The sequence below is a fragment of the Mesoplodon bidens genome (genome assembly GCF_964165515.1).
Source record: "Mesoplodon bidens genome assembly, chromosome: 9".
Lineage (NCBI taxonomy): Eukaryota > Metazoa > Chordata > Mammalia > Artiodactyla > Ziphiidae > Mesoplodon > Mesoplodon bidens.
The window spans coordinates 103329523-103353260 of NC_138166.1; the positions used below are offsets into that span (position 1 = coordinate 103329523).

The 23738-nt window shown below is 47.2% G+C and overlaps 1 protein-coding gene across 5 annotated transcripts in view; it reads left to right on the forward strand.

Annotated features, from left to right (window-relative positions):
- DPP6 (dipeptidyl peptidase like 6) overlaps window positions 1–23738 on the forward strand; it is a gene marked incomplete at both ends in the record, with an annotated part of 1069187 nt that overhangs the window by 470584 nt on the left and 574865 nt on the right. For 2 of the 5 annotated variants that reach the window (XM_081243457.1, XM_081243459.1), the window contains one exon: window positions 22628–22684. The exons of the other annotated variants lie outside the window; for them this stretch is intronic. In XM_081243457.1, coding sequence (XP_081099583.1) covers window positions 22628–22684 — 57 coding nt within the window. Of the gene's footprint in view, window positions 1–22627; window positions 22685–23738 lie in introns of those variants that run through there. 5 annotated transcript variants of the gene reach the window in all.

Genomic DNA, 23738 nt, shown 5'->3' on the forward strand with positions numbered 1-23738 from the left:
GGTTACGCCTATTCATTAATTAGTTACTAATTCAATTTACGTTGGGATTTAATTAATACTGGTAATGAGTGAGTTCATTACCACTCCAATCACAACATATCTGCAGGTTAAAAATCCTTCCTAGGTAGGGTGGGAGGGAGGGAGACGCAAGAGGGAGGAGATATGGGGATATATGTATACGTATAGCTGATTCACTTTGTTATACAGCGGAAACTAACACACCATTGTAACGCGATTACGCTCCAATAACCATGTTAAAACAAACTCCTAGGAAGATCACAGTATCGACACTTTTCTATTTCCTCACACCTCCCTGTTCAATAATGCGACATAAGAGCCGACCTGAGTTGGTAGCGCACTCTGGATCCAGCCCTGTTTTAACCAGTTTATATGTATTAACATGTCATTCGGGCTGTGAGGTTAGGACAGTCACCGCTTCAGTTTTACACGTAAGGAAACTGAGGCAGGTAAGAAACTTGACTAAAGGCACACAGGTAGTAAGCGGGAGACATGTAACTATTATGTAACAAAGATACAGTTTTAAATGCCAGGATTTATAGTGTTAGGTGCCAGCATCTAAAGATGCTGCATCTGGTACCAGACTCGGCATGTGCCAGGCAGTGCCTCTGCTGGGGCCGCTCTCCCCTGGGAATTGTGTTCAGACTCATATGAGTCTGCCTGGAATGGAGAGTGAGTTCCTTGAGTAAAGGAGCCATGCCTAGCCTACTCGTGTATACACCCCACGCATGTCGCTTTGCCTTCATAAGTACTCATTAAGTGCCTGTTAGTGATGATGGGGGTCTTGTTGATGATGACAGTGCCGATGGCTAACCCTTAGTAACAAATACCAGGTTCCCAGCATTCTGACAATTCCTGTGTATTAACTGAGTTATCCTTAAAAGAACCCTGTGAAGTAGATCGTTTCTATCTTCCTCTTACAGATGGTAAACCTAGGCAGAGAAAGTTGAAACTGACTGCTCCAGATCACCCAACTGTGTCAAGTCCAGGATTCAAAGCAGGCATCTCTTGCAGATTTCATGCTTGGAGCATCTACGCTAGTCTTCTCTCAGATGAGTGGTCTAGGGCAACGCAAGAGGGATTCTAGGGTTCAGAAGCTGAGCAGATCATGTTAGTGGGGCCAGTGGGGTAGGTGGAAATGAACCCCGTCCCAATTCAGAGAGGGCTACGGTGAACATCACCGCCTGCTCCCTGTTGAGGGAGGGACTGGAGACAGGAATGTGGGTACCCTGACCCTTCAGGTACGCACAGGTACTGCCCCTGAGACCAGAGTGAGACATCAGATGTGTTCCGACTCTGGCCTGAACAGGATGCCCCGGGAAGTTCTGGCATTCGGGGGCGGGGGACAGGGAGGGCTCCAGAGTCACCACCTCTCATTTGACCTCCTGTTATATATGGACCAATTATGATTGTTTCCAATCCCCTTAGAAACCACTGAATATTTCTCTGCCCAAGCACACAATAGAGTTTTTGGTTTGCTTTGTTTTGTTTTCTCATGAATGGTCTTCATTTCGATGCCTAGCTACTATAAACAAGCCATTATGTGTGAATTCTTTCCAATAAACATATACCTTGATAACAACTCCAAGGAAACCGCTCCTAGGAGAAGGCCATGGCACAGCCTTCTGTCATGGGCTTCTCACTCCCGTCCCAGTTTTGAGTCTAAAGCCAGGGCTATGCGCAAGGTCACAGGCACACTTGTCTCAGTCTCCATTCCAGAAAACATAAATAGTCTTTGTTATGAAGCTCATGTAGCACATGGTACTATGGGAATTCCAAGAACAAAGAGGATGCCTGGGAAGTAGGCCTGTATCGACAGACCTTGAGCATCCTTGATGATCCTGGTATCTTTCCAGATAGAAGCTCAAATGGTCAAGTAGGAAGGACTCAGAGTGAGCGCCGTGCAACCCCAGGTATATGAGAGCATGATGAGCAGATATCAGATGCCCACCGTCTACATGGGGTAAACTGGGTACTGTACTATCCCGGGAATGTTTGTCACTGGCTCGTGATTCTGACCCCATGAGGACAAGGGAACAGGTGCTTCTGGACCCAAATCGTTTCAGTCCTCTTTGCAGATGCATGAAAACAGCTGTTTTCGAATTCAAAAATAGCATATTGTGCTACGTAGAGCTTTTTGCATTTCAAAGGTTTTCCAAACATTGCCTCATTTGATCCTCCTGACAATCACATTAGATACACAAAGTATTATTTGCCCTGTTTGACAAATGCGGACTGAGCCACAAGAAGACACCTGATCGTGGTCACTGGAGAATGGGGGAGTGAGTCCTGGAACCCTTCCTGGTCAGCCTGTGGTCTGTGGGGCTGAGAGGTGCCTGTTGTAGGCGGGTCTTAGCTGATTTATAGACCAATGGGGTAATTTTTACTGGGTTCTGCCAAGACTATGAGATGATTTGCAAGACATAAGAAGTGGATAGGGCTTCCCTGGTTGCGCAGTGGTTAAGAATCCTCCTGCCAGTGCAGGGCACACAGGTTTGAGCCCTGGTCCGGGAAGATCCCACATGCCACGGAGCAACTAAGCCCATGCGCCACAGCCACTGAGCCTACGCTCTAGAGCCCGCGAGCCAAAACTACTGAAGCCTGCGTGCCTAGAGCCTGTGCTCCACAACAAGAGAAGTCACTGCAGTGAGAAGCCCGCGCACCACAACGAAGAGTAGCCCCCGCTCGCCGCAACTAGGGAAAGCCCGTGTGCAGCAAAGAAGACCCAGTGCAGCCAAAAATAAATAAATAAATCTATTTTTTTTAAAAAGTGGATAAGTCGTGCAAATTTCAACCAATTAATTGTACTTCTGAAATTAAAAACAGCTAAAGTACCCCAAAGTATTAAAAACAGGGACTTGAGTATGCAGTACGCAGATAATGAGTGTGCAATTTTCATTGCAGCATTGCTCACAATAGCCAAAAGGTGGAAACAATTCAAGTGTCCATCGGTAGTTGAATGGATAAATAAAATGCAGTCTATATGTACAAAGGAATGTCATTCAAACAAAAAAGAGTGAAGTTCTGATATATCCTACAACATGGATAAGTTTGAAAAATTATACTGAGTGAAATAGGCCAGGCAGAAAGGACAGATATTCTATGATTCTGCTTATCTGAAATATGTAGAATAGGCAAATTCATTGAGAGAGAAAGTAGTTAGAGGTTACCACGGGCTTTGGGTAGAGGAGAAGGGACTTACTGCTTAGTGGTTAGGGATTTTCACTTTGCAGTGATGAAAAACTTTTGAATATAGATAGTAGTGATGGTTGCACAACATGAATGTACTTACTGCCACTGAATTATAGACTTAAAACTGGTTAAACTGGCAAATTTTGTATTTTATATATAAATATCTATATCTATACACACACACTCAGGCAGACCTCATTTTACTATGCTTCAGTTTATTGTGCTTCACAGTTATTGCATTTTTTTTTTTACAAATTGAAGGCTTGTAGCAACTCTGCATCAAGCAAGTCTATTGGCACCGTTTTTCCAAAAGCATTTGCTCACTTAGTGTTTCTGTGTCACATTTTGGTAAATCTCAAAATATTTGAAACTCTCCACCAGCAAAAAGATTTCAACTCACTGAAGGCTCAGATGGTGTTTAGCCAAATCAATAAAATCAGAAATGGAAAAGAAGTTACAACCAACATCGCAGATATACAAAAGATCATAAGAGACTACTATGAACAACTATATGCCAATAAAATAGGCAACCTAGAAGAAATGGACAAATTCTTAGAAAGGTACAATCTCCCAAGACTGAAACAGAAAGAAAAAGATAATATGAACAGACCAATAACCAGTACTGAAATTGAAACAGTGATTTTAAAACTCTCAACAAACAGAAGTCCAGGACCAGATGGCTTCACAGGTGAATTCTATCAAACATATAGAGAATCGTTAACACTTGTGCTTCTCAAACTATTTCAAGAAATTGCAGAGGAGGGAACACTTCTAAACTCATTCTATGAGGCCAGCATCACCCTGATCCCCAAACCAGACAAAGATATCACAGAAAAAGAAAATTACAAGTCAGTATCACTGATGAACACAGATGCAAAAATCCTCGAAAAAAATTAGCAAACTGAATTCAACAATACATTAAAAGGATCATACACCATGAACAAGTGGGATTTATCCCAGGGATGCAAGGACTTTTCAGTATCCACAAATCAATCCGTGTGATACAGCACATGAACACATTGGATACTAGAAACCATATGACCATCTCAATAGATGCAGAAAAAGCTTTTGACAAAATTCAACACCCATTTATGATAAAAACTCTCCAGAAAGTGGGCATAGAGGGAACATACCTCAACATAATAAAGGCCATATATGACAAACCTACAGCTAACATCATACTCGATGGTGAAAAGCTGAAAGCTTTTCCTCTAAGATCAGAAACAAGACAAGGATGCCCACTCCTGCCACTTTTATTCAACATACTATTGGAAGTTCTAGCCACAGCAATCAGACAAGGAAAAGAAGTAAAAGGAATCCAAATGGTAAAGGAAGAAGTAAAACTGTCACTGTTGGCAGATGACATGATACTATACACAGAAAATCCTAAAGACACCACCAGAAAATTAGCAATAAAGTATCTTAAAATTAAGGTATGAATCTTGTTTATTTAGACATAATGCTATTGCACACTTAATAGACTACAGTAGACTGTAAACATAGCTTTCATAGGCACTGGGAAACCAAAAATTTCACGTAAGTTGCTTTATTGCAATATTCACTTTATTGTGGTGGTCTGGAACTAATAAACCCGTAGTATCTCCGAGGTATGCCCGTGTGCCATGTGTGGGGGGCGGGGAGTGAGTGTGTGTGTTTAAAAACACAGCTCTAGTAACTTTTTGTGAGGAAATGTTTTTAAAATGTGAAGAGATGGCAGCACAATGAATATTATAATTTTTGAGAAGCATATGGGAGGTTCTTATATTTTTCATGAGAAAAGGCATTGATATCACAATACAGAGGTGATCTTAGTTTCACTTTAAGACTGATTATTCTTTCTGTGCATTTATGAAACATATGCAGAGCATTGATGTGTGTAGAATATAGAAAAAGGCAAAGTCTCTAAAGAGAAAACAATTTAACTTTTTGCAAGAAAACTCTGGCGTGTTTTTCACTCTGACAAATCAACTGGCGATAAGAAAGATGCGGGGTCTTTGGTAAACTCGTTTAGCCTTACATTCTCAAGAACAATTTGTCATCTGTTTTTCCCTGTCATACTGAAATACACCTCAAAGAAAGTATAGCTAATTTCTCCATATTGTTTTTTAAATATATCTGCTCTTGATCAGCGTGCTAAATATTTCATGGTTTGTATGCCGTAGGTTGGAAGAGAATAGATTCAATTTTCAAAAACCATGGAACTGACATGAGCCCTTTGACAGAAAGGACAGGAGGAGGCACTGAGATGGAAGACAGTTTTGTCTAGTGATGGGGACAAGAGGAAGTGATCCCCAGATCCAGGTCTCCAGTCAGCCTCCAGCTTCATCAACAGCCTGGGGAAATTTCAGCCTCTCTGCACTTTGAAGAGGCCATGAGTAAAATGGTTGTGATGCTTAACCCCCGGGATGCATGTTCAGGACAGAGACTGAGCCTTGGGGTCCTTGGGACCATACAGGTCATGGGTGCTTCGGACCATTATGGAAGGTAGACCAGACAATGCACTAGAGTTCCCTTAGGTAGGCAGCAGTGTCATCTGATGGCCTTTCAAGGAGATGGCCTTCATCTGTCAAGTGACTTTGAAAAGCACATTCTCCTCCAGGCGAGGGAATTACTGACAGGACCTGAATTTTAAGGCAAGGCTCCCAAATGTCCAGAGTCAGTGGCCAAGTGGCCTTCAAGCCCAGCCCTCACATGGCGCTGTCCCTCTCCCCAGGCCGAATGTGCCTTCCTGGTGGAGCTTCACTGTGGCCTTGGGGACCCGTCCAGCTACAGTGTCGAGGAAGCAGCTCTCCTCTCCTGACGCTCCCTGGCCTCCCCAAGGCCACAGTCTCATTGTTCATTCCTGATGGCTGGGTTGGTTGTCTTAGGTTTGGACAAATCCTACTTAGTGCAAAAAGCCTCCCACGTTAATAGTTTATGTCACTGGTTTAGGTAAATGCCATGTTGTAATGCATCTGGACAAATCTCATGGCCACCTATTCTCTGCCATTGTCATCTATTTTCCAAGAATTCTGTCCCCAAGAGAAGAGAAAATGATAAACAGGGAGCTGAGGGGTAAACAGGAGCCGGGAATAGCAGAGGGACCAGGCGTATTGTCTGCTTCCCAGCGGGTCCATCTGCGTGGCTGACTCAAACCGGTGGCCCAGCCACACTTCTGGAACCAGACTCCCCGAAGGGCCAGCAGAAGGGGCTCTTGTCACTTGCCACCTTCCTTAATTAAACAGCAGCATCTGGCAGAGCAGGAGAAGCGAGATCCGCTGTGAGCAGGGGAGGTGGGTCGAGCCCTGCCTTTTGTAAGGAAGGTTGTCCAGAGATGTTCCTGCTCTTTTTGTCCCCGAATGACTGAGGCTATTAAAGGTGACAGGTGGGATCCATCCTGAAGATGTCTGGATGGTTATAGAGGATTTGGCCACCACCATAGCAGAGATCTTCTTCTACAGAAAATGAATCTGGTAAAAATGCGGCAAAGCCCCTGCCACCCAGAGGAGCATGACGGGTCTCCCCTGGATGCCCTGGCCACTGTGCATCCGAGAAGATCTGGTCCTCCTCCTGGCCACACACTGCCCCCCGGCCCCACCAGTCTTGAGCTCGTGATCTCTGGAGCCAGGAGAATTTTCCTCCGACTTCGGGACTTTGCTTCTCTGAGACTTATCAAGGGGTGTGATTTTCCTCTGTTGTCCTCACTCAAGGCAACCCAGCAAGCGAGCTGTGCTGTGTGAACCTCCTGCCCAGAGGTGAGGAAGGAGTGTGAACAGCAGTGGCGGACAAGCAGAGGACAAGACCTGGGAAGGCAGGACCGGTGAACTGGTCTTGGGGTCGGGGTGCCGCCATGCCTACCTGGCAGCGTGAAGCAGTGACTCTGCATCACCCCTCCCCAAGATGCACCAGCCACCCGTTTCCGTTGTAGGGACCGAAGCCACGCCCAGAGGACTCAGAGTGGAGGCGCTGGGGTGGCCCGCGCTCTGCTGCGGACGCGCTGAGGCACCTTAGACCGGGACTGTGCCACCTCCTTGTGCACCTGCCGCCTTCAACAACCATTCTTCTTGAGAGGGGAGACGATTTACAGCTTACCCACTTTTTAAGGCCGGTTTGAATGATGATGATGTCGTAGATAAAGGCATATCATAAGTTCTCTCCATGGGAGCCATGCTTTGTCTAAAGCAATTTCATCTGGATGATGAATGCCTCCACGTTTTGCTCCCTGCAAGTGGCAGGAAAAAAAAGCCTCCGTAACAGTGAATGTTTCAACAGTTATTTATCGAGCACCTACTGTTTGAAGCGCCTGTGTTAGTGAATAAAGCAGCTTTCAAATTTTTGCCGTTTTGGAGTTGGCATTCTAATGACTACTTAAATCTGGTTCCACATAGAGTGAAATGACAGGAAAAGTTATACGCAGAACATGAAAATCATGGGCCAATCAGGAAAGACTGATTTTTTAATTAGTGTAGTGTTCCCAGTCTCTGCCACTCGGAGACCGACAGGCTCTTGTCTCTCTCTCTCTCTGTACTTGTAAAATTCAATGAAGAAAATGTGTCAGGAGTGCAAACCTATTTGAAGAAGGAAGCTTGTAGAATGGCAGAAAAAGGCATTTTAGGGCAGAAGCTGATGAAAGAAGGAGAAAAATATACCACGAGAGAAAGCAGAGCCTGGTGACAGAGAAGTGATGGAAGGATGGCTTACAATTGAATATCTGGGTGAAAAATAAAACGCTGTCATCAACCGAGGCAGAAGAATATTTCATAGGCTTCATAAATCATCCAGACGCTGGCTCCCAACTCCTGGGTGTAGGATGAAGCTCTCCGTGTGGGATGCATTGCAAATGCAGGCTGACGGTCACCAGGCCAATGACAAAGAGTCCTTCCCTTCTGACTTCCATCTTTGGACCAGCGGCTTGCAGGGCACTGACGGTACCTAATTCACAGTGACAGTCACTGCGCCCCCTCGAGCTGGTTCAATCCTCTCATTGCCTCAAGGGCCACTGACATTTAGGGAGCACCTACTGTATGCTAAGTACTACGTGTGGTGGCACAAGAATGGCAGTGAGCAGGGCTGGCAGGCCGCTGCCTCTGCAGGGCCCAGGCTGGGGTGGACGAAACTGGAAGGTGGCAGTGACCTGCCCAGACTCACACTGCCTGTGCAGGTGGCAGACCCTGCATGGATGCCAGGAAGCACCATGTTCTTACATGACTTCAGAGATCATCATTGACATCGAGTTTGTAGGTGTTTACGTTTGCCCAGCAACCCCAGCCCAGAGTCCATAGAACACAGTGTGAATTGGGACCCTGCATGTGTGCAGTGTACAGGGTCCTTAGTCCATTCGGGCTGCTATAACAAAAATACCATGGACTGGGTAGCAAATAAACAACAGAAATGTTTTTCTCACAGTTCTGGAAGCTGGAAGTCCAAGATCAAGGCTGTGGCATAGTCCGTGTCTGGTGGGGGCCAGCTTCCCGGTTTGTAGATGGCAGTTTCTCAGTGTGTTCTCAGGTGGTGGAAGGGGCCCCCAAGGTCTCTTATAAAAGGGCACTAATCTCACTCCACCCTCATGACCTAATCACCTCCCAAAAGTGCCACCTCCAAATGCTAGCACATTGGACTTAGGTTTTAACACATGAATTTTGGGGGACGCAGATGTCCATCCCCTAGCAGGCACTGGATCTAAGTGTCCTGAATCCTGAGCTGCTCTTGTTCCGTGAGCCATACTGACCAGATTAATCAAAATAAGGAACCAAGGAATCCTCGGGTTGAAATGCCATGGTTGGAGAAAATATAACCCTTGGTAGAATGACCAGGTGGGGAGGACATTGAAAAATAAATGAGGTGTGATCATTACAGTTTATCCCCATCATTACAGAATTGCTTATTAGTAAGTTCCACGTGGTACAAACAAAAGGTGAAAATAAGTGACAAATGTTTCTAACGTTGGCAGTACCTTGCTTTGGGCCTTCCAGAGAATTATTTGTGTTGCTGCAGCTAAATGTGTCCAAAGAAAATGGATCGACTCTTAAATGGCCAACGTGTTCTTTCAAGTCGACCCTGATATGCACGTTTAACTTTTCTTTTTTATCCATCCCCACCGTTTTACTTCAGGCACTTCTTTTTTCTTGCTTGGACGGCTCCAGAAACTTCCTAAACTGCTATCTCTGTCCTAGTTCATTTCCCACATGCTGAAAAGAGACATTTCTAAATGGCAAATGTGCTCATGACATTTTAGTGCCCACATTTTTTTTCCAGTTGTCTGCAGGGTGGAGCTTGTCCCTTTAGTGAAGGGGGTCATCATAATCTGAGCCTTGCCCAGTCCATGCTGCCTCACCCACACTGCACCCCAGCACCCTAGATTCCCTGCAGCCCCTCAAAGGACCTTCTTGTGCATTGCCACCCTTTATTTGTGCATGGGTCCCACTTCTCTGTCACTTCTCCACTAGTCCACCTGGCCCCCTATCATCCCAGTGGGACATCCTACAGAAACCTTTGAGGACCACAGGTCCATTGCTCCACCTCTGTACACACTTGCCTTCGCATTCATCTTGTGATATGGTTTGTTTGTCTGCCTTCCCACTAGACTGAGTGTCCTTCAAAGCCGAGGTTGTGCTTTTTCTGTATCTGTGTTCCCCCAGTGTCCCAGTAAGCCCTGGTATATAGTAGATGCTCAATAAATGTCTGGGAATTAAATGAGAGAGACAAAAAAAGTGAGCAATCAGGGTTATCCAATAATAATCTCTTGTTTTGAATGGAATCAAAACTCTCAGCAAGTTGAAAACTAATGTTGGGCTTTGGGAACCTGAACTAGTTTGCAGTCACCCCTTCCCTAAAAAACCTGTGTGAATTCCATCTGACCCCCAGGACAAGAGGGTCATTGGGGTAGGACTAGCCTTGGGCATCCTTAGGCGTCAGTCTGTACGGGGACCTTTCACTTGCTCATCGCTACCACCAAATGCTAAATTGGAAAGCAACTTGGGCTTGAAAAGAAGCCTTCTGAGTTTGCATGAATTCAAGTTCCTGAAAAGGAGAATCCGATTGGCCTGACTCTTCACATGGGTTATATGGCTATAGATTGGCTGTCCTTGGGTCAGGCCACAGACCCTGGTCCTATCACCCATGACATGGTATTCTTGTCTCGTCCTAAGAGGGATACTCAGAGGGGGATTTCCATCCAGAATGAACCTAGTGATGGACATGTAGGTATTTTCTATTAGAACATAAACCCTCAAGAGAAGGAAAACGTATTCCTTCCTTAATACTCCAGCATCAGTGAGTAATATTTGACTCCATTCCTTTTTAGAGGTATAGCCAAAATCTATACCCATCAGAAGACCATAGTTCATCTGAAGGATGAGGGGGGGTTTCTGAAAGCTGCTGAAAAGAGTCAGGGAAGAAGGTAGCCCTGAATCTAGAAATGATTTTCCCGAGTGTCTTCACATTAGTGCTTCTGGTGGGGTAGGTCTATTAACTTGATCCACTGACAGGATCTCAATACTTGGTTAATGTAGAGATATGGGGTGTCTTAACGTCTCTGTCAACTGTATCTGTTATCAATAAGTTTATGAATGATAGCAACCACAAAGGATAAAAACATGATTGTGCTTTTGAAGTCTCAATGAGGAAAATCCTTTAAAACTGGAGCCTTTCTGGTCCCTGTGAATTTTACCACATCCACTGTACGCTTTCCTGCCTGTCATTCTACTCGGGATGGGCTTTGAGAAATCATCAATCCTGTAGGTTTCAATCTTGCATCCTGTATGAGATGTGGCTTAAACTCAGCTAATTTCCTGGTGTAATATGTTCATCACAAGGGCGATCTTTCTATTCAGTATTCATCTGAGCATCTTTGTAAGAGACATAATTTATTGATTCAGATGTGCTTTTTCTCCATCGCATGCAGACCCTTTTGGGATAGTGGCATGTTTTGTAGATGGACATGTTGAAAAGGGGAAATTACTTGTGTTGGAGCCTGAGGCTGCTTAAGGATCTGGCTCTGGTGTCAGTTTCTGAAGGCTTCCTGGAGAAGCTACAGGGTCAGAGCATTCTCAGAAAGGGAGAGAAAGACTTGGAATAAAAGGGAATCATGGGCCCATGGACAGGCACAGATTCTCTTATAGATCTTAGAACAGTGGCTTTCTAATATTTCACAGGTGACCCCATTTCACAAAAGTTTCACAAAATAATACCCTTACTAAGAGCCATATCCGCTTATATTTTCCATTTTATTCTACTTCCTCTCTTTCATTGCTGGTTGACACAATAAGTGACAGAATACATTTCACAATATAAATCTTGTTTTTCATTTTCTTAGGAGGGCAGTTGTCTTCGTGAAGTTGTTTCTGTGTTGCCCAACAAGTAGTTATCTTTTCTGTTTCTTGGGGGCTGGTGGAGAGTCTGACTCCCAGTCAGTACTCAATGGCAGATATTCTTATTCTTATTCAATAGGCTGGGCTCTAATTCTTAAGGACTTTTGCTTAGTTCTAATTTTCAGCAAAAGAGACTCTTAAAAAAGACGTAATAAGGCACATAGAACCTTTTAAGCTTGTCTGATGAATCGAGGAAATATGTCTTCTTCGTGTATTTCATTGTTGATTTCTAAAATGTAAGACATTTTTTTCTCTTTGGTGGCCATTGTTCTTCCCTTTTCATTCTTTCTCCTTGAAAAGTGGTCACCTGTAGTGAGGGACCCAGCGGATCCTGTGTTTTAGGCCGGGGAGCCCTTCGTTTCAATGACATATGGCTCTCGTTGGGGGGTGTGGGGAGGACAAGTGCCCTGGCTGGATGCTGAAACAGGGGTAGGGCAGGATGGAGCCCCAAGTTCTCGGGAAGCCTCTTCTCCCAACCTCGTCACCTTGGCAGCCATTCCACCTGACATTTCCTCCTGTGCATGCGGTTGCATCCTCCCAGGGGGGTCTACATCCACGTTTCCATCTCTCAGTGATCTGTGAACTGTATCCATACTACCCCATGAGGCTCAAACAGGAACTCTGTGTTGTGATTCTGTCTGAATGTCTGTGCTGATAACGAGTTGCCTAAAATGAATGATCTGGTTCTGACCTCTCCTGGTGCTCATGTGAAGAAACACTCTTGTCCTCTGAATTTCAGTGGAGGTGACACTCAAGTGTTCCCAAAGTTCTCTCCCTAACACACCCATTTTTCTGTTGTTTCCTGTGTGCTAAGCACAGAGGATACAAAGAAGAAGACATGTCCTTAAGGTGACCTCAGTCCAGCAATGAGAAGAGCTGCTGATTTAGCCCCTCCTCTGTGTCCACTGATTTACAGAGTTGACCTAATTTAGTTCTGACCGTACTCTATAAGCCGCCCACTGTTGTGTGCATTTAACAGCTGAAACCTGGACTCAGTGGCTTGTACACAGACAACAAGCGAACAGACCTGGGATTTGCAAATAAGAAATTATTCTGACGTTAAAGCTCATTCCTTTAACTGATATGCAGCCCTTCATTTTACCTTGGCCTTGCCCTGGAGAAACCCACGATGGGGCTAGGAAGCCAGGAGGGGAAGTGGACGGTGGAGCTGTGATGTAACAAGACTTCACACAAGTATGGGACATGAAAAGTGTGATGGGAGAGCAAGAGGCAAGGGATGAAGTCTAGGAGGAGGTAGGAGGTGGCATTTGAACTGGACTTTGAAGGATGTATAGGAGCTCATCAGATGGGGGGGTTGGGGTGGAACTAGTGCTCCTTCTTTGGTGGAAGACATGTTTTCTTTGACCCTCCTTTTTCATGCCCACGCTTTGATATTACCTTCCAAGAGAAAATACCAAGTGTCTTAGATTGCCATTTTTTATATGCATCTCCAATCTGAAGTGGCCCGTTTGGGTGTCAGATACACCGTCATTTACACTCAACTCCAAAGCCAAGTCGGATGTGTTTTGCAAAGTTGGACAGTAGGGATTTCACTGACGGATGCTTCTCTGGGAATTGTCTGCAGGAATCTGCTTCTTTCTTTCTTTGATGTTGAAAACGAAGCAGGAGAACTTGGAGGCTTGGAGGGACGTGTTATATAAGACATATTCTCCTATGTGGGTATGAAAGCTCTTCCTGACCTGGATCCTATTGCTACACAGCCACACCTGGGCCAGATGGCAGGGGGTGAGCAGAGGTCCTGGGAAACCAGAGAGGATGTGAAACGCACGCCAGGAGGATGACCCAGAGGCTCCTTTGAGGACATCTGTCCTGAGACACCATTGATGGCAACGTGACGGCAGGAATATCTGAGTCCCTCACCACATCTGGTGTTACCCAAATAACAGGAGAGCTTGTTCACAGCTGGCCTCATGAACAGCCCCAGAAAGACCAACTGGGGCCGTCAACAAGGCATCTGTCGAGCTGCTGTTGCCCAGGTCATCCTGGCGGTATGGGACACTCAAGGAGAAGCAGGCAGTGCCCAGCTATGACCTGCCAGCTCAGGTGGCCGACCTGCCTGGGTGCCAGGGTGCCCTTGCTCTCTGGTCGGGTTTCAAGGTGCGAGATGGGTCAGGGGGAGATGTGAAAGGCAAAGCAACCGGAATGGAATTAAGCTACTTCGTGATGAAACATACACTTTTTTTTTTTTTTTTTTTGTGGTACGTGGGCCTCTCACTGTTGTGGCCTCTCCCGTCGTGGAGCACAGGCTCAGCGGCCACGGCTCACGGGCCCAGCCGCTCCGTGGCATGTGGGATCTTCCCGGACCGGGGCACGAACGCGCGTCCCCTGCATCGACAGGCAGACTCTCAACCACTGTGCCACCAGGGAATCCTGAAACACACACATTTTTAAATGAGGTTTTCAAAATGCCGCAGAGTTTGTGCTGCATCTGGTCCCCCGACCGTTGAGTTGAGGCTGCAATCTAATAGCCGGGTGTGAACATAAATGTGGGGTGGTTTCAAAGTCTTTTGCATAATGGCAATTTTCAGAAATGTGATTATCAACCTTGGAATATCTACCTGGACTCACAGAATAGCATTTTCCAGCTGGAAAGTATTTAGGGAATATGCAATTTAGAGCGTGTGGTCCATCGACACAGAGGGCAGAGAGTTGGACTTAGATGTAGATTCACACCAGGCCCGTCAATCAAACAACTACCTGTGTGACCTTGGGCAAATGATCCTCTCTCGAAGCCCTCATTTTCTTACCTGTAAATTAAGAATTAGACAGTTATTTCCTAGGGTTATTGGGAGAGTTAAGTAAGATGGTACAAGTGATCATGCAGGGCTACCGAGGGCTCTCGATACATTTTATTTTGACTTTTCTCCAGCCTAGTTACAGGTGAGGAAGCTGAGGTTTATGGAGGTGAAGTTGACATCACGTTATCATCAGTGGTCCAAGCGAAGCCCACCCGTCTTCCTCCTTCCTTCCTTTCCTTGGTCCTGTGCTCCCTCCCCACCTCTCTTCCTCCCTCCTACCCTCTTTTTTTCCTTATTCAGCTTGTAATTTATTCCCCTTTCCCTCCCACCATCAGCAAACATTATACCACGTCTGGTGGGTAGCTTTTACTCTGTATGTATTTTTGCAAAACACGTATTTTGTATGAATGTATTTTTATTTGTTAAAAGGTTTGAGTTTATGTGTATATGCTTATGTGTTTTGTATACACATATTTATGTAAATATATATTTACATGTGTATGTATATGCATACGTGTGTGAATATGTATTTATGTTTCTTATTTTTTGCCCTGAGCACCGTGTTTATAACCCATCCATGCTGCTCTGTGCACATATTACCTTCCTGCTCATCACTGCTTAGCTTTGCATGGTGTGTGTCCAGAGCATTCTACGTAGCCCTCCACAAGGATGGGCACCCAGGTTGCCTCCAAACCCCCTCCCTACCACCACCATCATGTCTTTCTCCTTGTACTTCCTAAGGCAGGACCCAAAGGCTTTTATTTGTTCCAAGTTCCCCTCTCCTATTAGGCTGAGAGTCCATGAGAGCAGATTTCCTGACTTCTATACAAAGCACCTAGCACATAGTAGTATCTCAGTAAACACAGGGCCGTTGGCTTCTCGGGCAGCTGGACACATTGGCTCAGGCCAAACCTCCCATGGCCTCAACTTCAGGAAGAGTGACTAGTATTACTTTACCTGATAAAGGTTCATGATCAACCAGGGAAGCATCTTTTAGGAAAAGATGAAAATCATTCAAATGGGGCTTGTCATTGAATTCCTTTGAATACACGATATTATGCATTTATCCAAACAAATAATTTTGAGCACTTACTCTAAGTAATGGAGGTATGAATTATGCACACCATTTGAATGCTTTCAGGACTCCCAAATCCACGGGTGATTCCCGCTTCCAGGACACTGACCCCCCATTCGATGGAACTGGGGTGGCATTTGGAGAGGATGCTGTGAGGATGCACACAGGGGAGGGTGTGTGGAGGCTCCTGGGTCAAGCTCCAGTCTCCCTCCAGAAAAGGAGACACCCTGACAACAGTGGGAGGTGAACTGTTTCATAATTAGTGGAAACACTTGTCTTCCCGTGATGTATGTCTTCTAGGCTGATGGGAAAAAGCGTTAGGACTTTTTATCTATGGCCTTCCCTTTCGGGGGTGGGAGGAATGGTCTACTTTGATACAAGATTCTTTTTTCTATTGATTTTGTGATTCTGAGTGAGCCAACATAACTGTAATTGACATGGAACTGAGTCACTCCAGACCTGGGGTCTGCAAAGGACCAGATAGTAAATATATTACACTTTACAGGCCACCTGGTCTTGGTCACAAGCTCAACTCTGCCACTGTAGTGCAGAAGGTCTCGTTAGATAATGTGTAAGTGAACGGGCTCAGCTGTATTCCAATAAAACTTTATTTTAAAAAACAAGATGTGGATCGGATTTGGCAGAGGGGCCATAGTTGGATCCTGATTTGGAAACTCACTCATTTGCTACATCTAGAAAACAACATAAATTTAGCAGGTCTATTAAGACAGATCAGCTCCTGTTTCTTCCTAAGTTAACTGGCTATAATTTTAGGGGGATACTCTTAGCAAAACTGTTAGGAGTAATGCGAAGGGAAGACAGAAGAGGAATTTGTACTGTATTCATTTGAGCTCAGCTTGGTTGTGCATGACAGAAAACCTAAGTAATGGTGGTTTATGTAAGAGAGAAGTTTCTTTCTCTCTCCTGTATATGCAATTTGGAGGTAAACAGCCCAAGAATCTGATGGCTATTCTATTTTCTCCTGTGAATGGTCTTGGTTTCATGATTCAAGATTGCAGCAAGCATCCCAGGTAGAGAGATGGGAAAAAGGAGGAGGAGAAGGATAGTAAATTAAGAATATTCCCCCTGACAGATGCTTTACCAGTCACTTCTACTCATAGCCTGTCATAGTTGAGTTTATGTGTCAGTGTGGCTAGGCCATGGTACCCAGCTTTTGGTCAAACTAGATGTTGCTGTGGAGGATTGGGGTTTTTTAATGTGATTACCATTTAAATCAGTAGACTCCTGAGTAAAACAGATTACCCTCCACAATATGGGTGGGCTTTGTCCAATCAGTTGAAGGCTTTGAGAAAAAAAAGACCAACCTCCTTGGAGGAAGAAGGAATTCTGCCTCCAGATGGCCTTTTACCTGGGTTTCCAGCCTTCTGGCCTACATGGCCCTACCCTGCAGCTTTCATATTTGCAAGCCCCTGCAATCAAATGAGCCAATTCCTTAAATTCCTTAAAATACTCAATCTCTCTCTCGCTACACACACACACACACACACACACACACACACACACACATCCTATTGGTTCTGTTTCTCTAGAGAAACCCAGTCTTCAGGAAACTTATCCACTTTTCCTCCCCCTTGGTAATTTTCAGTATGTATCTATATAAGCTCTTTTTCTAAACTTGCTTCTTCAGATCCTGGCTGAATTCTCCAGGGAATCTTACCTTTCTGCCCATATTCGTTTTTATTTTCAGGGAACTGTAAGTTAGAAGTGGCTTCTCTTGCAGATGGTTAATGCTAAAAAAAATTCAAAATCTTCAGGGGTCCTACTCTAAGGACGTTTTCATCCCTACCTTACAGCAACGAGGCAGCCAGCATGTCTGTCTCTTGGCAGTTTTGCTGTCTGCACATAGTAGGTGCTTGATAAAGACCTGCTGATGGAGCGAGTCATGAAGCAAAGCTGTTTTAGCTGATTGGCTACTCTGGGCAAGGTGAACGGAAATCAGAGGAGTGAGAAATGGCCTGGAGCTGCAGCGGGACCCAGGCTTGCACATCCACAAACAAACCTAACTAGCCGAGCCTGTGCCAGCCGCCCATCTTGGACGCATGTGAACAAGCCTCCATCCAGGTACACCTGCTCAGGACTGCTGTGCTTTGGGTCCACGCAGGGAGGCGGACTGCAAGCTCTGAGAGGTTTCTTGTAGCACCGGGCAATGGGGCCAATGGGAATGGGAGGTGTGTACATGGCAGGGTGAGCATTTGGTGGCAGCCTCCTTGGCAGGCAGACTGCCATGCTCTGCCAGTTTCAGCTGCCTGTGTCCAGCAAGTGCAGTGAAGAGCGGGGTGGGGGCTGAGAAGCAGGCGTCAGGGTAGCCCCTGCTTGGGGCTCCAGGAAGGTGCTCAGCTGCAGAATGAAGATGCCCCGCTTACGCTGGCTTCTCTCTGCCCCCTTGGTGCAGGGAGCACTCACCTGGGAAGGGCTAGGTCCATACTGCTCTCCAGATCCTCCCTAGAGCCACACGAGGGACTCGCCCAGAGTGAGGCCTTAGTGAGACCCCTTTAGCTGCCTGCCGCTTTGAAGATGCTGGAATGTTTGGGAGCCTTACTCTTGTTTTGAGTAACTCTGCCATTTACTACTGACTGTGTGACTCTGGAAGAGCTGCTTAATTGTTTCAAGCCTCAGTTTCCTCATCAGTGAAATGGGGTAACAATAGGTGTTAGGGGATGAATTGTGTCCCCCTGACACCATTATAACTTGAAGTCCTAACCCCCAGGACCTCAGAACGTGACTGTATTTGGAGACAGGATCTTTGAAAAGGTGATTAAGCTAAAATGAGACCCCTGGGTGGCCCCTAATCCCATAGGACTGGTGTCCTTGAGAAGAGAAGAGAAGATCAGGACAGACACACACACAGAGGGACCACCATCTGCAGACCAAAGAGAGAGGCCAACACTTTGACCTTGGACTTCTAGTGGTACTTTGTTGTGGCGGCCCTAGCGAGCTAGTGCCATGGATATCTGAGAGATTTTTAAGGATCAATTAAGATAATAGGTATCAAATGCTCAGTGTCCTCCCTGGCACAGACTAGCTCAGTAGTTTCAATATTCTACTCTGCACGCATTTCAAGGCAGTGTGGTATGGTGGCCCCTGGCCTGCACGCCCAGGTTTAGGTCGGGCACTTACTTGTTGGGTAACCATGGGTTTCATAAATTCTCTGAATGTCAATTTTCTTTTGTCAGATGGGGGAATCGCAGGGCTTCCCTCACAGAGATGCTGGGCTTGGGTGCATAGCACAGGGCAGTACCAGGCAGCCACTGTTACTGTCATTATTATGAAGTAGCTAAGCGTTGACTTTCTCCCTTTGCTAAGGATGGATGCTATCAACTGAATGTGCACTGAGGCGGGGAGAGAAGGGTGCAGGACACACTTCAGCTGAAAGGATAAACTTGGGCGGGGTGTTTTTCTTCTAGGGGGATACTGATTAATTTTAGAACATGGAAAAAAGGCAGCCCTTTCTCTCTCTTAAGGATCTACCCTCTTAACAGATTGTTTTTAGATTTATTTTTGTTGTTGTTGTTCTTTTAGTGGGAGTATAGTTGATTTACAATGTGTTAGTTTCAAGTGTACAGCAGTGATTCAATTATACATACATATATATATATTTTTTTCAGATTCTTTTCCCTTATAGGTTATTACAAAAGACTGAGTATAGATCCCTGTGTTATATTATACAGTAGGTCCTTGTCGGTTGTCTATTTTTTTTTTTTTTTTTTTTGCAGTACGCGGGCCTCTCACTGCTGTGGCCTCTCCCGTTGTGGAGCACAGGCTCCGGATGCGCAGGCTCAGTGGCCATGGCTCACGGGCCCAGCCGCTCCGCGGCATGTGGGATCCTCCCAGACGGGGGCACGAACCCGTGTCCCCGGCATCGGCAGGCGGGCTCCCAACCACTGCGCCACCAGGGAAGCCCCGGTTATCTATTTTATATATAGTAATGTGTATCTGTTAATACCAATAGATTTATTTTTTATTGAGGTAACATGGGTTTATAACACGATATGTTTTACGTGTACAACGTATTTCGACTTCTGTGTCCACTGTAGTGTGCTCACCACCAGAAATTTAGCTTCCATCTCAGCATCTATGTATTTGTTTTTGTTTGGTTTGTTGATTTATTTTTGATTGTTTGCTATCCTCCACACTTGACTGAAATGATACGGTATTTGTTTTTCTGTGACTTATTTCAGGTAACAGATTTTTAAGTGTACAGTGCAGCATTGTTCACTAGAGTTGTAATGTTGACGGCAGCTCTAGAACTTTGTCATCTGGCAGGATGGAAAGTTTATCCACGCTGAATAGCCACTGCCTGCCTCCCTCACCCCCCAGCCCCTGGCAGAACCATTCTATTCTCTGTTTCTATACGTCTGACGGTTTTAGATTCCTCTGTATAAGTGGAATCATGCAGTATTTGCCCTTCTGTTACTGGCACACGTCACTCAGCAGAAGGTCCTTCAAGTTCATCTGTGCTGTCTGGCTTATTAGGAAGTCCTGCCCTTTCTCTTTGAAAAGCGGTCAAAGTCAAGCAGGCAGAAAAGTTGGCCTCTGGACACCTGGTGCCAGAAGAGCCCATGGAAAGGTTCCGGGTGGCACCACCTGGCCTGTCCATCCACCAGCCGTTTGCGAGCTGTACCACCCAGTGGCTCTTGAAGAGAGAGTAGCGGAAGGAGGGGTGGGGGTGGGGGTGGGGGAGGGGCTGGTAGGGCAAGTGCTCAAGTGATCTGATGGCCTGATGCCAGCAGGGGACTTCGTTGAAGTATAAGGTTTAATCTTACAAATGTGCGTGAACTTTGCATTACGTCCATATTCATTTTGGATGTAAAATAACATTTAAGGTCGTTACTGAGAAATAAAATAGAAGTTCCCAAAGGGTTTCATGTCAGTCCCCACCAGACACAGCTGAGCACCCTGGGGTACCACCTAGTGGGTGAGACCCAGGGTTCTGGAAACCGTGAAGAGGAAGCAGGTCCTGGCTCCTTTTGCTTCTCCCTGCCCCCCGTTGGTGTCCCTGTCCTTGGATATCAGTCCTGGGTGGCGCTCATGGCCCCCACAAGGTAGCAGTGGATGCTTTTGGAGATGTTATGAGATGGTGGTTTAAGATTTGACCCATGCCGGGGGTTTTGATTTAAGAGGAAACTCTCTGGAGGACAGACCAGTTCTGAGATGCTCAGCAATGAACCATTTTGCCGCAAGGGCTGCTGGTCTCACCCATCACCGAGGTCCCCCCCGGGGCTGCTGTGGTCCAGGTGTGCGAGGGGGGGAGGGCGGCTGCTCACCTCACTGCCCAGGTCTCCTTTCTGAGTCTTTGCTGCTGGGGCCTCGATGTCAGGTTTGCTTGGGGACCTCACACCGCAGTGGCCCCAGCTTTCCCTCCTTGGAAACCCATAATTGGGCAGCGACTCCCCTGAGGGTTTGTGTGGCCTGGCACACTCCCTGCAGCCCCCACTGGTGATAACCTATGTTCCAGACACCCTGGGAGCAGGCCACATACCCCGGGATGCACGCCACTGCTGTTCCCATGCCGGAAACTCCCCTGTCCTGCAGGGACGTCTAAATCGGAGGCAAACACAACACAAAGCAAAGCCTGACTGAGGGACAAGGCTCTTACTCGGGGTTTTCCTGTTCGTACGCTCGGCCAAACCAGGCAAGCTCCAGCTGCCCATCCTGACCTTTGGGTGTCTGTGCCCAGGCCGTCGTGGGAGGGGCAGGCAACTCTGCACTATCTGGACTCAATTGTCACCTCTGGGGAAGGACACAGTGCCCTGGATCTTTGCCGGCGGGTGTCTGTTCTTGTCAAATGACTGGGGTCAGGGGGCCAGGGAAGGAGCAGGACAAAGGGACGTCTTCTATGAAACACCTTTCAACTGGATACAGACCTACCTCGCCTTCCCTCTACAGGGAACTGCACTGGCTTCGCAGGGGCGAAGGCAAGACAGACGAGCGGCTCGGGAAGGACTTCCTTGCTGAGAGCGCTTGTCAGGGCCGGGTGGGGTGAGGGCTACGCTCCCCCAGGCTGGTGAGTGTCTGTGGCCAGAAGCCCTGTGGTGGAGGCAGAGGCTCAAGGCAGGGAGGAGATAGACAAGTACTAACAGAGGGCACCTCACACTCAGGGGCAGCAGAAGACCCCTGGGCATGGAGCTGGCTGGAGTTTCTGGAAGGCCCAGGTATCCCCACCTGCAAGCTAGTAGCTCATCAGGCCCAGAGTCCCCCAGCGCGTTTCTCCTCCACCAGCGGCTCGGTCTGCCCAGGGTCGGCACCAAGCTCAAGGACATCAGGCCGGAGAGCAGGACGGCCGTCTCTGCCCCTGCTTTCTCCTTGAGCTCAGGACTCGGCGGGGAGCCCTTGCGTTCCTGTAAGGTCACCCCATGGGCTTCTTTCTTTCTTTGCTTCTTTTAAGCAACAGACACCCTTGAGGTCCTGGTTGATTTTCACAGAGAAACAGAGGATTCTTTGAGTTAAAAGATGGAACATAATAAGTTTTCTGAATTTTAAGGAAAATAAAGGCCAAGATTTCCATAGCTAGCGATCCAGGAGAAAAGAAAAAACCCACCGAGCAAACAGAAAAGAAGCCATTCTCTGGTGCCCACAGGCCACCTTCCTCCCCAAAGGCCCTGCGCTTGGCAGAGGGAAAAACAAGGCACCTCGCGTGTGGCCCCTTCGTGGCCCCGCCCCGGTGGGACCTGCCGGCAGCTCTACCGCGGCGGCGGCGCAGGTCCGGCCACCTGGGCAGGTTGGCGACAGGCTCCCGGGCCGGTGGCCAGGCCGCGCCGGGGTCCCTGCCCCCGCCCGCGCCCCCTTCCCGCCGGGGCCCCCTGCCCAGCCCCCTCCCCTCCCCGCGGCCACGGCCCGAGCATGCGCCGTGCGCCACGGCAGGCGGGTGGGAGCGGCGCGCATCACTCGGGTCCCCTTCCTGCACCGCGCCGCCACTTGCCGGTTGCTAAGCAGTTGTCGTTGTTTCTGTGGCGATTGCAGAGGCTGTTGCTAACTGGAGAAGCCCCGCTAAGCCGCAGCATCTCCCCTTTCGGAGCCGCTCTCTGCTCTTTGCATTTAAAAAGAAAACTAGGCTGCTCTGCCCACTGGTCCTCCCCCACCCTGCCCCAGTAGCCGTGCGATTTGGGAAGCATGGACTAAATCCCGGTCCTCCCGCCCAGTGGACTCCGGTGGCCCCAAACTCCCCGGCAGATCGCACCTGCCCCTGTGCCTGTGTGCACCCTGAACAGGAAATCATGACTACAGCCAAGGAGCCAAATGCTTCGGGGAAATCCATGCAACAGCAGGAGCAGGTAATGCTGCTTTCCGGAGGGTGCCCGCGTCTCGGTGTGCGTGTGCGTGTGAGGGAGTCGGGGGAGGGGGGTTGTGCCTCTTGATTGATTTTGTATTTGCACCACTGTAGCCCCCTGAGCCACGGAGCCGGCGGCCCCTGAGATAAAGTGCCGAGCGTGTGCGCTGGGGTCTGCCTTTGTCCTCTCCCCCACTCTTATTTTTGAGCGATCCCTGGTCCATCAGTAATGCATGTGCCCAGGGAACATCTGGAGAGGTAAACTTGATGTGTAGGGACCTGAGGACAAAGGCCACTCTCAGAGTTGCCAAATTTAGCATGTCAGTTGTGAAGGTTTCCAACTATAATACTTTGTAATCTGGGGGTGGGGAGGGGGCGATGGAGGAAGTGGCTAGTGCCGACGCCCCTCCCCCCAAATAATTCAGCTTATTCTGACTCTCCAGCAGGACTTTGCTTTGGTTCTAACACAAGTCAAAAGAAGACATATGAGCTCTGTTTAAAGGACTTTTTCTGGATACCTGTGTCTCTTTTTCCTGCTTTTTTCCCAGTATCTCTGAAGGTACTAACAAATCTCTGCTGTTCATCCTGGCATTTAGAGAATTCAGACTCTCCCAGCTAGAAAAGCCAGAGGAGGCACAGTTAGGATCAAGAGGGGCCCCAGCTGAGAAGTAGCAGGTCTTAAAGGGCTGACACAGGTGTTCCGGACTGCACTGGTGTCCCCATAGAGCAGCGGACCCCCACGGCTCACCCTGCCCTGAAGAGACCCCGCATCTGCAGAGGCTCAGGAAGTAAAGGGGAACCAGCAATCTGTTGTATTGTAATTCCCTTCTCAAAAGATCTTGAAGGTTCTTATCTTTTAATCACTGCTTAGTCCTCCTCTGGCAGATCGTTAAAATAGATCCTGGGAGACACCAGTAGATTATCAAAGCAGCTCGCTCAGGCTTGGTAAATCAACAGCATGAGCTGATTTTCCCTATTTATTTTAGGGGTGTTGTTAGCTTTCACTTGCTAGGATTGGGGCAAAGAAAGGGGATCCCTCTAAAGTTCAGGAAAGCAAA